This window comes from Amphibalanus amphitrite, unplaced genomic scaffold (assembly GCF_019059575.1).
Source record: "Amphibalanus amphitrite isolate SeventyFive unplaced genomic scaffold, NRLGWU_Aamphi_draft 000091F_arrow, whole genome shotgun sequence".
NCBI lineage: Eukaryota > Metazoa > Arthropoda > Thecostraca > Balanomorpha > Balanidae > Amphibalanus > Amphibalanus amphitrite.
The window spans coordinates 604,376-623,227 of record NW_024881587.1 but is presented as its reverse complement, the minus strand read 5'-3'; the positions used below and the strand labels follow the sequence as shown (position 1 = coordinate 623,227).

At 51.4% G+C, this 18,852-nt stretch overlaps 1 protein-coding gene across 2 annotated transcripts; it reads right to left on the bottom strand.

The window, feature by feature from the left end:
• Nucleotides 1–30: 30 nt before the first annotated feature.
• On the bottom strand, nucleotides 31–17,234 carry LOC122380118 (tetratricopeptide repeat protein 37-like). Of its 2 annotated transcripts, none has more exons than XM_043362943.1 (3): nucleotides 17,092–17,234; nucleotides 1,542–5,158; nucleotides 31–934 (listed from the first exon to the last, which is right to left on the bottom strand). In XM_043362943.1, the coding sequence occupies exons 2-3, from the start codon at nucleotides 5,109–5,111 to the stop codon at nucleotides 638–640; spliced, it is 3,867 nt and encodes a 1,288-aa protein (XP_043218878.1). In that variant the 5' UTR covers nucleotides 5,112–5,158; nucleotides 17,092–17,234; the 3' UTR covers nucleotides 31–637. The 2 variants fall into 2 exon arrangements, with proteins under 2 accessions (XP_043218878.1, XP_043218879.1); XM_043362944.1 differs by lacking the exon at nucleotides 17,092–17,234 and adding an exon at nucleotides 6,553–6,576.
• Nucleotides 17,235–18,852: the final 1,618 nt, after the last annotated feature.

Below are 18,852 nucleotides of genomic sequence, written 5' to 3'. Positions count from 1 at the left end.
GATTCTTTGCCTTCCATCAACAACGCGAGCCAAGTGCCAAATACCGGGTGTATTCGATCCCGATCACAAATCACAGCACCAGCACAGCAGCCCGTTCCCCTGCCATTCGTAACGCTACTAAGACATCGCCCGGTAGGACGTTACAGACAAACGTGTAGACAGACAGACAGACCTCACACGTCCTGAGTGCCACCACCGGCAGTGGAACAAAGCCATCAGAGCGGGACAATATAGGCTGGATTAACAAGTTGATAAGCAGCTTGCGCAATAATGACGCGGTTACAATGTCTGAGAATCACACACCAAGCTTTGCACGTAACTCGACCATACCGCATAGTAAGAATGAGATGATAGGTAGGATTAAAACCAGTAACCTCTGAACAACAGATAATATTTTGCTGGTCGAGAACCGAGGCTTCACGTTTAGTTGATAATTTCCATTAACTTATCAATCGTAACACTTAAAACGAATCGGTCCATAGCCATGATAGCGGATAACCCCCTTCCTCCTTCATATCACGGGCACAACGAACAGTTCATGCGAACACTCTACGGTGCCGTATCACGCTCGCCACCCGGCGGCCACTGTCTCTGTCCTGTGGTCGCACACCGCTCGGCCGGACCGCCACCCGCCTCCCTAGCCCTGGGCGAGCAGCATCTCCACGCGCCTGTCGACCGTGCTGAGCCAGCCGTGCAGCGGCCGGGCCAGCCGGTGGCCGCGCCGCAGTCGGCTGACGGCGGCGCGCAGCCAGCAGAGCGCCGCGCCGCGCCCGTCGGCCGGCGCCCACTGCAGGCCAGCCAGCCGCGCGGCCACCAGGTCGCACCAGGCGGACGGCGAGTCGGGCCGCCACAGCACGGCGCGCTGGGCGGAGCGCAGCGCTCCCGACACGTCCCCGGCCTGCAGCTGTGCCTGACACACCAGGTCCAACACCGCCTGACGGTGGGGGGGGGGGGGGGCGGGTCAGTGGCACAGCACACCATCTGACGGGGGGGGGGGAGCACACCATCTGACGGGGGGGGGGTCAGTGACACAGCACACCATCTGATGGGGGGGGGGGGGGTCAGTGGCACACCACACCGACTGACGGGGGGGGGGGGGTCAGTGGCACAGCACACCATCTGACGGGGGGGTCAGTGGCACAGCACACCATCTGCCGGGTGGGGGTGGGGGGTCAGTGACACAGCACACCATCTGACGGTGGGGGGGGGGGGGGGGTCAGTGACACAGCACACCGACTGACGAGGTGGGGGTGGGGGGTCAGTAAGAAATTACACCGCCTGACAGGTTAAGGGCCCGGGAAACACCCGACCATCTGACGGAGAGGCACAGGGGTCGGTGACACAAGGCACGACACCACAGACGCTGGTGGCAAGCACGTCAAAAACACCACTCTCGTTTTATCCGATGTTAATGACCAGACAATGACATCACCGAAAACAAGATTCGGCAGTAGCACACAATTCCAACCAGACTTGACACCGACTGACTTAGCGACTATCACCTGTCCGCGCGTCCCTCTCTCCGGGACTGACTAACTCACCTGGTCCCTCTCTGCGCCAGCGGCTGCCACCCGCCGGGCAGCGGTGGCGGCCGTGACGGCAGCGCCGGCCGCCGGCCGCAGCTGCAGCAGCGCCGCCGCTAACAGGCGCCACAGGCCGCCCTGCTGCGGGTGGCGGTGCACCGCCGCCTGGACGGCGCGCACGGCGCCGGTCGAGTCGTCGCGCGCCAGCCGCAGGCACGCCTCTAGCAGCGCCCGCTCAGCGGCCAGCTCCGGCTGGGTGCGCCGCTGCGCCAGCTCGCTCTCGCAGGCCAGCGCCAGCGCCGAGTCGCCCTGGCGCAGCGCCAGAGCCGTCAGCGCCAGCAGGCCCTGCTCCGAGGCCGGCTCCAGCTGGAAGCTCTTGAGCAGCTCGGTGCGCGCCTCGCTGACCCGGTCGAAGCGGTACAGCAGCTGCGCCACGGCCACCAGCGTGTGTGACTTGTTGGCGTCGTCGGGCGAGAGCCAGTGCAGCGCCGCCTCGTAGGCCGAGTACGCTTCCTCATCGTGTCCGGCGCGCTGCAGCGCCAGCGCCAGGCCGCACTGCGAGTGGAAGCTGGCCTCGTGCAGCCGGCGGTACTCGGCCACCGCCTCGTCGTAGCGGCCGGCGGCGGTCAGCAGGCGCGCGCTGTTGGTGCGCGCTGCGTCCACGGCCGCCCAGTCGGGCTCGTCCGCACCCGCCAGCAGTTCGGCGGCGCGCTGGTAGGCGTGCAGGGCGGCGCCGTGCCGGCCCTGCCGCTCCGCCAGCAGACCGAGCATGTTCCAGCCGGCCGCGTCGTCCGGCGCGCCGGTCGTGTACAGCTCGAGCGCCTCGCCGGCCACAGTGACCGCCTGCATGCGCTCGATGTTGAACCGGTACTGGGCCGTGTGCCAGACGGAGGGGTCGCGCAGGGCGCGGCACACCCAGCGGCCGTAGCCGAGCGCGGCCGGCGCCAGCGGCTGCAGGTGCACGGCGTGTCGGAACAGGTCGGTGGCCTGCTCAGGCGACAGCTGCTCGGCGATCAGCGCCTGGCCCGTCCAGGCGGCGCCGTACGCCGGCTCGACGCTCTGCGCTTTGGTGAGCGCCTCGTTGGCCAGCTTCAGCTGACCGTTTACCATGTACAGACAGGCCAGGTTGGTCCAGCCCATGGCCGTCTCCCGCAAGCGCAGCGACTTGATGAAGGCGTGCTGCGCCAGCCGGCGGTCCTCCACCGGCCTCTCGCACGCAATCACTCCGAGTGTGTTCCAGATGGCGGCGTCGCCGGGCAACAGGCCAGTCGCCTTGTGAGCACACTGGAGTGCGCGGCGCAGCGCCACCGCCGCCTGCTCCGACTCGCCGGCGGCATACAGGCCCGCCCGGAGCCGGTAGCTGAGCGCCAGGTCGTGCCACAGACCGCCCAGATTCTCGATGGCCACTGCCTGTGAGTAGCAGCGGATGGCCACGTCGACCAGCAGCGGGCCGGCGAGCGGGCCGCACGCTCCGCCGTCAGCCGGCGGACACGGCAGCAGCTGAGCGGCCACCTGTAGGCGCCGGTAGCGCGGCGGCAGGCCCGCCGTCATGCATAGCACGTCGCCGAGCTGCTTCCACAGACAACTGAGTCGGCTCTGGTCGAGCACGGCGGCGGTTAGCGTGTCGGCTGCCAGCTGGCAGCTGTCCCGGGCGAGCCCGTGCAGCTGGCGGGACACCAGCTGCTGCGCTCGCCGCAGGTGCGTCTCGCCGAGCCCCTTCAGAGCGGGCACGAAGCCGGGCCGAGCGGCGAGCGTCTGCTGGTAGCCGGCCTCTGCCTCGTCCAGTTGTCCGAGCAGCTGCCGGATGTCGGCCATCTGCAGCTGCGCGTACACGGGCTGCTCGCTGAGCGCCGCCGACCGGCTGTACGCCTGCACCGCCGAGGTGTACGCGCCGCGCAGCCGGTACGCGTCGCCCAGGCACTCGAGCGCCACGGCGTCGTCGGGCGCCGCCTTGACGGCCGTCTGCAGGCAGACGACGGCGCGCTGCGGCTCGCCCGCCTGCAGGTGGTGCAGGCCCAGCCGGAACCAGGCCCAGCGGCTGACGGACGCGTCGGGACGGCTCTCGGTGACGGCCGTCAGCAGGCGCACGTTCTGCTCGTGCTCGCCGCGCGCCCGGTACAGGTCGCTGAGCGCAGCGCTGCAGCGCGGCTCGCCAGGGTTCAGGCGGCACGCCTTCTGGTAGCAGCGCAGCGCGCGAGTCTGGTCAGAGCGCTCCTGGTAGTACTGGCCCAGGTAGTAAAACGGCTCTGGGTGGTTCGGGTCCAGTTTGGCTGCCTCCAGGAAACGCGCAGCGCTCTCCTCGCGCCGTCCAGCGGCCCAGAGCGCCGCAGCCAGCTGCCGGAGCCTGCGCGGCGAGTGCTCACCTGTGCCGTCCAGCAGTGCCACCGCCTCATCCGCCCGTCGCTCGGCCACCAGCCACGCCGCGCGCACCTCCAGCGGCGCGGTGACCGCCTCCACCTCGGTCAGAGCTCCCCGTCGCAGCCGGGCCTCGGCCAGCAGCGCGTCTCTCTCCGGCGAGCCAGCGGCCTCTGCGAGCAGTGCCTCGGCCTCGGCGGCGCGGTCGGCGCCCTGTCGCACCAGCGCCTCCGCCAGCTGCAGCCGGAGACGGCCGCTTGCCGCCGCCGACGAGCGGCGCAGCGCCTCCCGGAGAGTGCGCTCGGCTGCCGGGTAGCCGTGCACGAGCAGCTCGATACCGCCGCGGAGCGCCAGCACGGCAGCCGTCTCTCCGGCGGCACCCAGCGCGGCCGGCACAAGCTGCCCTAGCGCCGCCAGCCAGTCACCAGACTGCGCCAGCAGCTTACCACGGCAGGCACGGGCCCACACGTTGTCCGGTTCCTGGGCGTTCATGAAAGCAAGACGATCTTCCAGATCGGAGACATTCTCATCTGATAGTACAAACACACGCAGGAGCCACTCGATGGCCACCACGCTGTCTGGAAATAGAGTGCACATATGCTGTGCACATTCTTGCATCTCTTTCCAATCTTTGAGCTGATGCAGTAATTGCACTCGGAAGGCAATAAACTCTTTGTTTTTGCTCGATGCATCCTCTGTTATCAATGGAGATAACAGCTTGCTAACCCTGTCAGCCTGAGAGTCTGAAACTGTCTTCTCTTTCAAGATCGAGGTGATTCGGGATGGATCAAAGTTGCTTCCACTAGCATCCTTCCATTGATATAATATATCAATGCATTCATCATATTTATCAGCGTGGACCAGTATCCAAGACAGCTTGGAACATATTTCAGCTGTCTTCGCTTTGTCACTGGAAAGAAGATTTAACAGCCTCATATATATTTCAGTGAGACTCTCTTGATGTTTTGTAGAACCCGATTTTTCATAAAATGACCCCAGTCCCTGCCAAGCTAGTGGCAGCTCTGGTGATACTTTGGTGGCAGCCTGAAAAGCCTCTACTGTTTTTTCAGCATCACCCAGTTCTTGGTAGCAAGCACCACTGAATACAAGAGCCATATAGTTGTTCTTGTCCCCAGCTAACACTTCTTTGCACTTCTCTAGGGCACCTCCATGGTCTTTTCCCTTAATCAATTCTTTTGCAGACTTCAGCAGGGCTTTTGTGTGCTTGTCCATTTCAGCTAGCTGTTGAGCTGATGCTTGTTTACTACTTACAGCCAGACCTGAATGAAATGAAAAAAGTACTAGTGAAGGGATATTCTCAGCATTTCCCAACATCAACATAGGGGTCTGGACAAGCACAAAAAGGGATAGCTTGGTCTTTAAATGGAATACACCACTTTCCTCAATTTATCATTCTTTGCTACAGTTTCATGATATTTCATGCTTGAAATGAACAGGAATGAAAATGATGAATATAGAGGATCTCAAAAATATATTTTTATTTATCTAGAAAGGTAGAAATCATTGCAGCTTGCCTTTCCCTTTATCATACAAATATTTTATATGCTCTGCATGTATCTTCAAAACGCAAACCTGATGAGAAAAGAACAGTGCGAAAAATATCAATATGGACTGTGGTCCAGAGCAGTCCAGATGCTTTTTTATGGTGATTGAGGGTGACTGGCAACACTTTGTTTGGCATATGGGTTAATTTTCTATCTTTGGTGGAGGTTAGAATGGCTAGATGTTTGCAGAATCAGCATGGCCTTGGGATCAGCTAATTATGCATTGACCATGGCTATGTAAACTGCATTGACCAACTGTGGGCCTGTTCCAGCCATGAACCAATATTACTTTACTACTTGTTCTGGTGCCTCCAGTGGAAATTCTTGACTGGAGGCTCTACCAGAGGTTTCACTGGAGGTGCAGGAATGCAATCTGGAGATTTCTGGAGGTTAGTGTCAGGGATACCAATCATCAAAAGAAAAGAATGGCGATGGTTCAGTCTTGAAAAACGAAATTTGTGTTAGATTTTAGTAAAAAAGATTAAATAATTATAAAAATGTAATTTCCTTTACCTTGATTTGTAAAATTAAAGGGACTATCCCAATTCCCACCTTTACACTAGGTTTGAGTTGAGATAGCCAAGTTTGCGGCGAGGTTCAGAAACCACTTTCTATCTTGGTCGCAACCCCCGCAGCCTCATGGTGTTGAAGAAATTTGTTCCCTTCATTTGAAAATGTTCCCTGCGCAAGTCCCAATCTCTTAACCATTAACGGCAATCTGATGACGTCATTTGCCTTTTGAACGCCTGTCACACATTCAAGTGAAGTATCACTTGATTTACGAATAAGCCAATCAGAGACACTCTTGTTATTGCATGAGCTGCGTCATATTTAAGAGAAAATATATTTGCTGCCAAATTTCCCCTCACATTGACATGAAGTAAATCCTTCATTACGTCACAGATTCGATATAAATGACGTCACGATGAAATAGGAGTCGCAATATCTCAAAAAGTATCAGATGAAAACGCGTAAAAACTAACAAAATTAGTCAAAATATCATGAGTAGGTAACATTTCCAAATCCTAAACGGTACTTTTTTGAAGGTGGGATAGTCCCTTTAATGGCCAAAGCTCCTTTGTTCACATTCACAATTGTCACATGTGTACCATTGTAGTTCAGAGCCTCCAGTGAACCTCCAGAGAAATGGGTATTTATTTACTTTAGGACCGGCAGCCATTACTTTCGTCACGAACCCCAAGTGATAGTAAGAAGCATATCGCATGACATAATTTGACCTTTTGATTTCATAGCTGATAGTCATTCATGGCACAAACAAGTTAAAATGCACCAATACAATATTTACCGTCACCGCCGTAGATCCCACCGACTGCGTACTCCGCCGGCCACGCACTGCGCTCCAAGGTTTAGTGAATACATATTAACGATGCTATTCAACTGTGAGGAAAGTGACGTCATGAAATTTCTCGTCGCGAAGCAGCGGCAGTGCCGAAGGCAATGCCTTAGGAGAGATTACAGGCAATGGTAGGTCAAATATTTTTAGGTTAAGTGGTTGTGTATTTGGCTTCAGGCCGAAGGCCTGAAGCCTAATCGGCCTGAAGCCTAATGCACAATCACTTAACCTAAAAATATTTGACCTACCATTGCTTGCAATCTATTCATGCGAGCAACTTTTTCCTTATCCCCGGGTAGGCAAATATCAGTAGGTCAGGTTAGGTAAGGTTAGGTTATGTTCTGATAATTTTTTCCGTGTTTAATTTGCTATCCTGCCCCATATCACCCAATTTTTAACCATCTAAATTTCGCCAATATGTATTTTTTTTGGTATTATGACGTCATTTTCATTGAATTTAACATGCATATATTTTTCCTTTTCGCAAATGGCAACGGCGCAAACACGTTGTTTATGGGCCTGTTCCAGCGCCTCCAGTAGAAATTCTTGACTGGAGGCTCTACCAGAGGTTTCACTGGAGGCGCTGGAACGCAATCTGGAGATTTCTGGAGATTGGCATCACAGATACCCAGCATCTGCGATGCTGGGCTCCGCATCGCGGGACCGCAGGTTGTTTGAGCAAGCACCTCTGTAACGCCGCTAAAGGTGTGCCGAATTTGAATGCAATCAGCCCAGCCGTTTCTGAGATCTGAAAGCCTCACCCTGCACGTGCGCACGTGCAAGCTGGGTCCCAAATGACTTGTGGACGGCACCCTAGTTGCCGGTCTCTAGCGGTGTACCGAATTTATGCTCAATCGGCCCAGCCGTTTTCAAGATCTGGAAGCGACCCCTACACGTGCGCACGTGCAGTTGCACCCCAACCGAGACACATGAGTATACATACTAACTGACTTGTGCACAGCACCCTACTAACCGGTCTCTAAAGGTATGCCGAATTTGAATGCAATCGGCCCAGCCGTTCCTGAGATCTGGAAGCGTCACCCTGCACGTGCGCACGTGCAACCTGGGGCCCAGCAGACCTGTGCAAGACACCCTACTACGCGATCTCTAGCGGTGTGCCAAATCTGAGCACAATTGGCCCGGCCGTTCTCGAGATCTGGAAGCGTCACCCTGCACGTGCGCACGTGCAGTTGCACCCCAATCGTGGCACATGGAAATACATACTAAATGACTGCAACCTACTGATCGGTATCAATCGTTATGCCAAATTTGAACACAATCGGTCCAGTCGTTCTCGAGATCTGGAAGCGTCACCCTGCACGTGCGCACGTGCAGTTGCACCCCTACCAAGACACATGGAAATGCATCGCCTGGAAAGTGTCTACCTCCATGCCAAGTTTTAGCGCAATCGGCTCAGTAATTACCGCGAGCTATTGCGCTTATTACAAAACAGGCACCTCTTGGCTTTGCACGTGGAACGTGCGTTAGGGGTCACCCATATGCATCGAGAGTAGCACACTATGTGAAAGAAGGGAAAAAGCTACCCCACAGAAAAAACCGCACGTGTATCAGCCCAGTGGTTGCCGAGATATAAGTCGTACAAAAACGTCCCCACGGCGGCCGGCCGCTATTTAGCAGTAAAATCGTGTCGCATCCTTCTATGGGAGGTATCCCCGTCACCTGTTCGTATACTGTCTGAGCAAAGGCCATACGTTACGGTCCAAACTCCATAGTGAGGCGGACATACGAATTTACGAGAGTTTAGCGACGAAATGATTCACTTAATTGTTAAGTAATGGGTACCATTAGGTAGACCATAAATTTTATCTAGCATCTCACCGTAGATGCAGTAAAAAGTGCTTTACTTTTCAATGTATATAAAGACTTGCTCAGCTCAATCAGTTCACTCTGTATTGGCTCAAGCCGTATCATGCGAACGCAATACAAACTAGAGCACCGACAGCGCAGCGCTCCCCAACTCACTGCTCGCCCAGTCCACCCGGGCCGCCGCCACGACGGCCCCCCGCAAGTAGGCATCCCGCACTGCACCGACAGCCGCGGGCGACCAGCTGACCGGCCAGCTGACCGGCCAGCAGCCGGCGGGCGGCAAGCCGCGGATGGCCGACCCGCCGGCGCGGCGAGGGAGGGGAGGGACGCAGCTGAAAGACCCGACTACATATATATCAAAGAAACATTATATGTAATCATCGATGACGCGACATAAATCTACTTTATTGGGGTTAGCGGTGTAGTCTGTGATGCCATCACAATGAAAATAGCCTAGTTTTGTAGAGCATCAAATTCTGATTCCATAACGACTCTCGCTAGTCCATTTTCAATTGTAAATAAGCCTTTTATTGCGATGCAAAGTCCCGAAATGGTGCCGACGGCGGCCGGTCCCCCGATGGTACCATACCATAGATGGTAAACAGGTTAGTTCACATTCCCGCCGCTATGCGGGCGGCGGCGGCGCCACCTGTCCTCGTGTCCGCCTGACACTGTAACGATATAGGTCTGAGCTCAAATCTCGGTAATGTCGTGCTTTTTTACTATATTTCTCAAAAACGGCACCACGTGCAATAAAGTTGTATATATCATTGGAAAGAGCATCAAAAGTTGTATCAAATATCAACTTTTGACTTAAACATATCTTTAACGTAAAAAGTTATAAAGCACCAAAGACGCTCCCATTGACTTTCCATGTTAAAATTTTTCATTTTTAAACGAGCTTAAAAAGAACAAACGAATTCTGACAGCTTAACGAAGCATAACAACATATTCTATGGTCTTTTCTCAACAAGTCCTGAAAGTTTAAACAAAATCGTATCATATAATTTTGTACAATGAGCGAATGAAAATGCCTCTGCAAAAACGCCCATTGACTTAACATGGGGAGCGAAAAAAGTTCAACTTCAAACACGTGCAACTCAAGTTAACGAATTCTGACGGGTATACGGCGCACACTGGCGTGTAGCAGAACGTGTTTGCCATAAAATGCTGGGAAGAAAACCACCTCCTTCTTGGCTCGTTTTCCCGCCATTGGCGATCGCGCAAAAAGTGTCCAAAACCCCGTTGACTTAACATGGGGAAAATGCAATTGCACGTGGCACGCGCAATGATTTTTGTTGCGAGTAGCGACCGGTACCATCAGGTAGATCACCTGCAAAAGTCTATACCCTGAAATTTTTACGATCCTAAACGCAAAACTCTAGGCTGCGACCAAGTTGCCCCAATCTCAGGCCAACTTTGCAAAACATACCCCGGAGAACGACCGCTCCGGTTGTTTTTCAATAGAAAAACACAATTCTAACGAATAGTGTTTGTCTTTTCAAACAACCTGCGGTTAGGGCGGCAAGCCGCGGATGGCCGACCCGCCAGCGCGGCGAGGGAGGGGAGGGACGCAGCTGAAAGATCCGACTACATATACCAGCATCTGCGATGCTGGGCTCCGCATCGCGGGACCGCAGGTTGTTTGAGCAAGCACCTTTGTAAACGCAGCAAAAACGCCCGCCGCCAAACGAGAGAACAAGCATTGCACGTGCAGACCGGAGTGGGTGTGCTACAAACTGACGTGCACGACACTCTACGCCGGTCTCTAGCGGTGTACCAAATTTGAGCTCAATCGGCCTGGCCGTTCTCGAGATCTGAAAGCGTCACCCTGCACGAACGCACGTGCAGCTGCACCCCAGCCGGGGCACATGGAAATACATACTAACTGACTTGTGCACGGCACCCTACTGATCGGTCTCTAGAAGTGTGCCGAATTTGAGTGCAATCGGCAAGGCCGTTCCTGAGATCTGAAAGCCTCACCCTGCACGTGCGCACGTGCCAAATGGGTCCCAACTGACCTGTGGAAGGCACTCTACTAACCGGTCTCTAGCGGTGTACCAAATTTGAACTCAATCGACCCAGTCGTTCTCGAGATCTGGAAGCGTCACCCTGCACGCGCGCACGTGCAGCGGCACCCCTACTGTGGCACATGAAAATGGATCGCCTGGTAGGTGACTACCTCCATGCCAAGTTTCAGCGCAATCGGCCCAGTAATTACCGAGTTATTGCACTTATTACAAAACTGACACCTCTTCGTTTTACACGTGTCACGTGCAGTAGGGGTCACCCGCATGCATCGTCCATAATAAAATACTTGTAAGAAGGGTATACGCTACCCCACACACAAAACCACAAGTGTATCGGTCCACTGGTTGCGGAGATAGAAGTCGTACAAAATGTCCCCACGGAGGCCGGCCGCAAATATTTAGCATTAAATTGCATCCTTCAATGGGAGGTATCCCCGTCACCTGTTCGTATACTGTCTGAGCCAAGGCCATATATAGGTCTGAGCTCAAATCTCGATAGAGTCGTGCTTTTTTCCTAAATTTCTCAAAAACGGCACAACGTGCAATAACGCTCTATATATCATTGGAAAGAGCATCAAAAGTTGTATATCCTAACAACTTTTCACTTAAATAGATCTTCAACGTACAAAGTTATTAAGCACCAAAGACGCACCCATTGACTTTCCATGTTAAAAATTATCAATCTTAAACGAGCTTAAAAAGACCAAACGAATTCTGAGAGCTTAACGAAGCATAACAACATTTTCTATGGTCGTTTCTCAACAAGTCCTGAAAGTTTAAACAAAATCGTATCATATTATTTTGTTCAATGAGCGAATGAAAATGTCTCTGCAAAAACGCCCATTGACTTAACATGGGGAGCGAAAAAAATTCAACTTTGACCTCGTGCAAAGACACGTTACGAAATTCTGACGTGTATACCGCGCACGCTGGCGTGTACCGGAACGTGTTTCCCATAAAATGCTGGGAAGAAAACCACCTCTTCCTTGGCTCGTTTTCCCGCCATTCGCGATCGCGCAAAAAGTGTCCAAAACCCCGTAGACTTAACATGGGGAAAATGGAATCGCACGTGCCACGTGCCACGAGGTTTTAAGCGAGTAGCGACCGATGCCATCAGGTAGATCGCCTGCGGGAGCCCATACACTGAACTTTTTACGAAGATTGATAGATTCGTCTAGGCCCCAATCAAGTTGTACTGATTCGCGGCAAACTTTGCAAAACATAGCCCGGAGAAGGACCGCTCCGGTTGTTTTTCAATAGAAAAACACAATTCTAACGAATAGTGTTTGTCTTTTCAAACAACCTGCGGTTATATCAAAGAAACATTATATGTAATCATCGATGACGCGACATAAATCTGCTTTATTGGGGTTAGCGGTGTAGTCTGTGATGCCATCACAATGAAAATAGCCTAGTTTTGTAGAGCATCAAATTCTGATTCCATAACGACTCTCGCTAGTCCATTTTCAATTGTAAATAAGCCTTTTATTGCGATGCAAAGTCCCGAAATGGTGCCGACGGCGGCCGGTCCCCCGATGGTACCATACCATAGATGGTAAACAGGTTAGTTCACATTCCCGCCGCTATGCGGGCGGCGGCGGCGCCACCTGTCCTCGTGTCCGCCTGACAGCGTAACGATATAGGTCTGAGCTCAAATCTCGGTAATGTCGTGCTTTTTTACTATATTTCTCAAAAACGGCAGCACGTGCAATAACGTTGTATATATCATTGGAAAGAGCATCAAAAGTTGTATAAAATATCAACTTTTGACTTAAACATATCTTAAACGTAAAAAGTTATTAAGCAGCAAAGACGCTCCCATTGACTTTCCATGTTAAAATTTTTCATTTTTAAACGAGCTTCAAAAGAGCAAACGAATTCTGACAGCTTAACGAAGCATAACAACATGTTCTATGGTCTTTTCTCAACAAGTCCTGAAAGTTAAAGCAAAATCGTATCATATAATTTTGTACAATGAGCGAATGAAAATGTCTCTGCAAAAACGCCCATTGACTTAACATGGGGAGCGAAAAAAGTTCAACTTCAAACTCGTGCAACTCAAGTTAACGAATTCTGACGGGTATACGGCGCACACTGGCGTGTACCAGAACGTGTTTGCCATAAAATGCGTGGAAGAAAATCACCTCTTCCTTGGCTCGTTTTCCCGCTATTGGCGATCGCGCAAAAAGTGTCCGAAACCCCGTTGACTTAACATGGGGAAAATGCAATTGCACGTGGCACGCGCAATGATTTTTGTTGCGAGTAGCGACCGGTACCATCAGGTAGATCACCTGCAAAAGTCTATACCCTGAAATTTTTACGATCCTAAACGCAAAACTCTAGGCCCCAATCAAGATGTCTCGATTCGCTGCCAGACTTGCAAAACATAGCCCGGAGAAGGACCGCTCCGGTTGTTTTTCAATAGAAAAACACAATTCTAACGAATAGTGTTTGTCTTTTCAAACAACCTGCGGTTACCAGCATCTGCGATGCTGGGCTCCGCATCGCGGGACCGCAGGTTGTTTGAGCAAGCACCTCTGTAACGCCGCTAAAGGTGTGCCGAATTTGAATGCAATCAGCCCAGCCGTTTCTGAGATCTGAAAGCCTCACCCTGCACGTGCGCACGTGCAAGCTGGGTCCCAAATGACTTGTGGACGGCACCCTAGTTGCCGGTCTCTAGCGGTGTACCGAATTTAAGCTCAATCGGCCCAGCCGTTTTCAAGATCTGGAAGCGACCCCTACACGTGCGCACGTGCAGTTGCACCCCAACCGAGACACATGAGTATACATACTAACTGACTTGTGCACAGCACCCTACTAACCGGTCTCTAAAGGTGTGCCGAATTTGAATGCAATCGGCCCAGCCGTTCCTGAGATCTGGAAGCGTCACCCTGCACGTGCGCACGTGCAACCTGGGGCCCAGCAGACCTGTGCAAGACACCCTACTACGCGATCTCTAGCGGTGTGCCAAATCTGAGCACAATTGGCCCGGCCGTTCTCGAGATCTGGAAGCGTCATCCTGCACGTGCGCACGTGCAGTTGCATCCCAATCGTGGCACATGGAAATACATACTAAATGACTGCAACCTACTGATCGGTATCAAGCGTTATGCCAAATTTGAACACAACCGGTCCAGCCGTTCTCGAGATCTGGAAGCGTCACCCTGCACGTGCGCACGTGCAGTTGCACCCCTACCAAGACACATGGAAATGCATCGCCTGGAAAGTGTCTACCTCCATGCCAAGTTTTAGCGCAATCGGTTCAGTAATTACCGCGAGCTATTGCACTTATTACAAAACAGGCACCTCTTGGCTTTGTACGTGGAACGTGCGTTAGGGGTCACCCATATGCATCGAGAGTAGCACACTATGTGAAAGAAGGGAAAAAGCTACCCCACACAAAAAACCGCACGTGTATCAGCCCAGTGGTTGCCGAGGTATAAGTCGTACAAAAACGTCCCCACGGCGGCCGGCCGCTATTTAGCAGTAAAATCGTGTCGCATCCTTCTATGGGAGGTATCCCCGTCACCTGTTCGTATACTGTCTGAGCAAAAGCCATACGTTACGGTCCAAACTCCATAGTGAGGCGGACATACGAATTTACGAGAGTTTAGCGACGAAATGATTCACTTAATTGTTAAGTAATGGGTACCATTAGGTAGACCATAAATTTTATCTAGCATCTCACCGTAGATGCAGTAAAAAGTGCTTTACTTTTCAATGTATATAAAGACTTGCTCAGCTCAATCAGTTCACTCTGTATTGGCTCAAGCCGTATCATGCGAACGCAATAAAAACTAGAGCACCGACAGCGCAGCGCTCCCCAACTCACTGCTCGCCCAGTCCACCCGGGCCGCGCCGCCACGACGGCCCCCCGCAAGTAGGCATCCCGCACTGCACCGACAGCCGCGGGCGACCAGCTGACCGGCCAGCTGACCGGCCAGCAGCCGGCGGGCGGCAAGCCGCGGATGGCCGACCCGCCGGCGCGGCGAGGGAGGGGAGGGACGCAGCTGAAAGACCCGACTACATATATATCAAAGAAACATTATATGTAATCATCGATGACGCGACATAAATCTGCTTTATTGGGGTTAGCGGTGTAGTCTGTGGTGCCATCACAATGAAAATAGCCTAGTTTTGTAGAGCATCAAATTCTGATTCCATAACGACTCTCGCTAGTCCATTTTCAATTGTAAATAAGCCTTTTATTGCGATGCAAAGTCCCGAAATGGTGCCGACGGCGGCCGGTCCCCCGATGGTACCATACCATAGGTGGTAAACAGGTTAGTTCACATTCCCGCCGCTATGCGGGCGGCGGCGGCGCCACCTGTCCTGGTGTCCGCCTGACACCGTAACGATATAGGTCTGAGCTCAAATCTCGGTAATGTCGTGCTTTTTTACTATATTTCTCAACAACGGCACCACGTGCAATAAAGTTGTATATATCATTGGAAAGAGCATCAAAAGTTGTATAACCTATCAACTTTTCACTTAAATATATCTATAACGTAAAAAGTTATAAAGCAGCAAAGACGCTCCCATTGACTTTGCATGTTAAAAAAATTCTTCTTTAAACGAGCTCAAAAAGAACAAACGAATTCTGACAGCTTAACGAAGCATAACAACATATTCTATGGTCTTTTCTCAACAAGTCCTAAAAGTTTAAACAAAATCGTATCATATAATTTTGTACAATGAGCGAATGAAAAAGTCTCTGCAAAAACGCCCATTGACTTAACATGGGGAGCGAAAAAAATTCAACTTTGACCTCGTGCAAAGACACGTTACGAAGTTCTGAGGGGTATACGGCGCACACCAGCATGTACCCAAACGTGTTTGCCATAAAATGCTGGGAAGAAAACCACCTCTTCCTTGGCTCGTTTTCCCGCCATTGGCGATCGCGCAAAAAGTGTCCAAAACCCCGTTGACTTAACATGGGGAAAATGGAATCGCACGTGCCACGTGCCACGAGGTTTTAAGCGAGTAGCGACCGGTGCCATCAGGTAGATCGCCCCCGGGAGCCCATACCCTGAACTTTTTACGAAGATTGAGCGATTCGTCTAGGCCTGACCCAAGTTGCCCCAATTCGCGGCCAGACTTGCAAAACATAGCCCGGAGAAGGACCGCTCCGGTTGTTTTTCAATAGAAAAACACAATTCTAACGAATAGTGTTTGTCTTTTCAAACAACCTGCGGTTACCAAACGAATGACAAATGTTCTCTCTTGAAACGCAAAATTTGTTTTTAATTTTATTAAGAAAGATTAACAAAATTATAGCAATGTAATTTTCTTAACATTCAAGTTGTAAAATAATCAGTCAAAAGTCCTTTGTTTACATCCGTGATTGTCACATGTGCGCCATAATTGTAGACCAGAGCCTCCAGAGAAATTGGGACCTCCCAACTCTCTGGAGGCTACTGGAGGTTTCTGGAGCTTTGGCGAGAGCTTTCTGGAGCTTTCTGGAGGCGCTGGAACGCTCTCTGGAGGATTCTAGAGCTTTCTGGAGCTTTCTGGAGGTTTCTGGAGGCGCTGGAACAGGCCCTATATCGTAATCGCCGCATTCGTATAATTTCGTCGGTGTACGTTACGTAACGCGGGGTGAGATGGCTGGATTTTATCAAGTTTTTGTGTGACTTTTTGCAGTTTTGGTAACATGTAAGTATCATTTCTTGATTTAGGATGTCAAATAATGGAAGATTGTCGAAAATTTCCCTTTGAAAAAGTGTGCCGGTCCTAAAGTAAATATTTACCGAGAAATGTGGGTATTAGTAGAGCAGACGTCACACGAAGATTTTCCTACCAAGGAGAGGCGCTATGCCTGGAGGTACTTCTTTCTAACAAAACCTAAACAAACCTAACCTAACCTACAACCTACAAACCTACAGCCTAAAAACCTACAACCTACAACCTACAAACCTACCCTAGACCTACAACCTACAAACCTACAGCGCCTCTCCTTGGTTGGAAAACCTTCGTGTGACGTCTGCTCTACTAATGCCGAAATGTGGACCTTGCAACTCTCTGGATGCTACTGGAGGTTTTGAAGCTTTGGAGAGACCTTTCTGGAGCTTTCTGGAGGAGCTGGAACACCCTCTGGAGACTTCTAGAGCTTTTTCGAACTTTCCAGTGGCTTCTATATTGAGTAGGTATATTACCTAATTCACACCAACTGTGCACCAATTGGCCTATTCCACGAGTGAACTATAGGCCTGTTCCAACATCTTCAGTAGAAATTCCTTGACTGGACTCTACCAGAGGTTTAACTGGAGGTGCTGGAATGCAATCTGGAGATTTCTTCTTTTTTTAACAAATAATTTGTTGTTAATTTTAGTAAGGAAGATTTAACAAATGATAATAACAATACCAATGAATTTTCTTGACATTCAAGTTGTAAAATTAATGTTTACATTTGTGCTTGTAACAACTAACATGCGCACCATGATCGTAGACCAGAGCCTCCAGGGAAATGTGGATCTCCCAACTCTGGAGGCTACTGGAAGTTTCTGAATCTTTCTGGAGGCGCTGGAATGCCCTCTGGAGCTTTCTGGAGGTTTCCGGAAGCGCTGGAACAGGCCCATGGCAAATGTTCAGAGAGTCCTTTCCCTATCAAATCACACATTTTCTATGATCAGAATCTACTTCTCCATGCTGAATAACGTGGAAACCATCATGAAAACACTGAAATGGACGATAATTTTTTCGTACAACGAAATTAGGACGCCGGTGAAAACAGGGCGCCGGAAGGCATATTAGTCACGTGACATTTGGAACTTCTCCCGCTCCAAGGGCCTTCTATATACCAAACGTCACGTGTAAATTTCACGAACCTTGATCAAATCGCCCCAGGCGCCCTGTTTTCACCGTCGTCCCGAAATTACACCACCGCCGGGTGTGTATCAAATGTACCCAAGTACAGTCGGACCCAAGATCCAACGGGACCCAAGATTCATAAGTACCCAGGTGCCTCAGGCTATACGGAAGTACCATAGCGACGTTGGGTCCCAAGGTTCAAGGATGCCAGAATATGATTGGCTGAGCAGGCAGACCAATCGAACGAGCTGTTAGAAACTACTGTACCTCAGTGCACTCTCTGACAGTGGGCAAGTGCGGTGAAGATTTCGCATACCAAAGTGACCCTTCCGGAGGACCGGCGGCCGGCGCCCACAGTCAGGTAACAATGGGAAGGGTCGGAGGGACGGTCCGCCGCGCCACACGGTGCCGATTCCCGGGACGCTGAAGTGTCGCCTGTCAGACGCGTCGCCTGCCTCCCCCCTCCCGCCCCGCCGAGCCGCACAAAACAGCCGGACCCTGTCGCGGAACGAACCACCCGACCATGCTGTCGTCATCGGCGGCGAACTGAACTGCATGGCTTTCTGAGTCGTGGCGCTGAGCAAGCCTGAATAACCGGTCATGCTTGCGTATTTCATGCTTCAGCCCTGCTGTGAGCCATGTTTTATGATTGTGGATCTTAGCAATTTCTTACGTAGAGGTGAACCGTGCAAAACGCCCCCTTAAGAAAGTGTGTCACCGCTAGGCTAGTTATTGGACCATATGCTTATAGGCGTCATCTTTAGACTATTGAACAAAATAATATGTAAAGCACTGGAATGCTACATTCCAGCATGAATGAGCTTTTGCAAGACCTTTGAAAACGGGGCGTTTTACATTACGGGTATGGTAAAACGCCCCAGCTTTGGTTGTCACCTGGTTATGAGTATGAGTTATAGAGTTCCGTTTGTATAGATAATGCATATGATATTCCAGTTTCGGCGGTACTACTCTATTGTTTAGGTAAGCAGAAAGGTATTAACGTCAGTAACGTAACGTGTTTTCGGAGAATATGATTGGATGGAGAACCGTTAAAAAAAAAACAATACTTCAGCATTTGCAAGCAAAGCTACCTAGCTCAATAAATTCACCCATTGCAAAAAATCACTGTTTTCAATGTCTTTGTTATCTATTTACCCCAATCAGCAACAATGCATCACAATATACCTAGTCGTTTCAGTGGATTGTGATTTGTGGCATTTAAGCAAATAAAATGATCAAGGCTGAAACAGACTTTCCGCAGTCAGGAAATCGCATGCGAGAGCCTATTCAAATACATTACAATCCTTCCCGCATCAAACGCATGCGGGAAGTGCGTACGATTGATGCGAGCGTGATTTAATATATTTGAATAGGCTCTCGCATGCGAT

Coding starts and splice junctions, on each gene's coding strand:
- LOC122380118 (XM_043362943.1), bottom strand. CDS start 5,111: ATGGACAAGCACACAAAAGCCCTGCTGAAGTCTGCAAAAGAATTGATT. Junction 935..1,541: donor CTGGCGCAGAGAGGGACCAG/GTGAGTTAGTCA, acceptor CCCCACCGTCAG/GCGGTGTTGGACCTGGTGTG.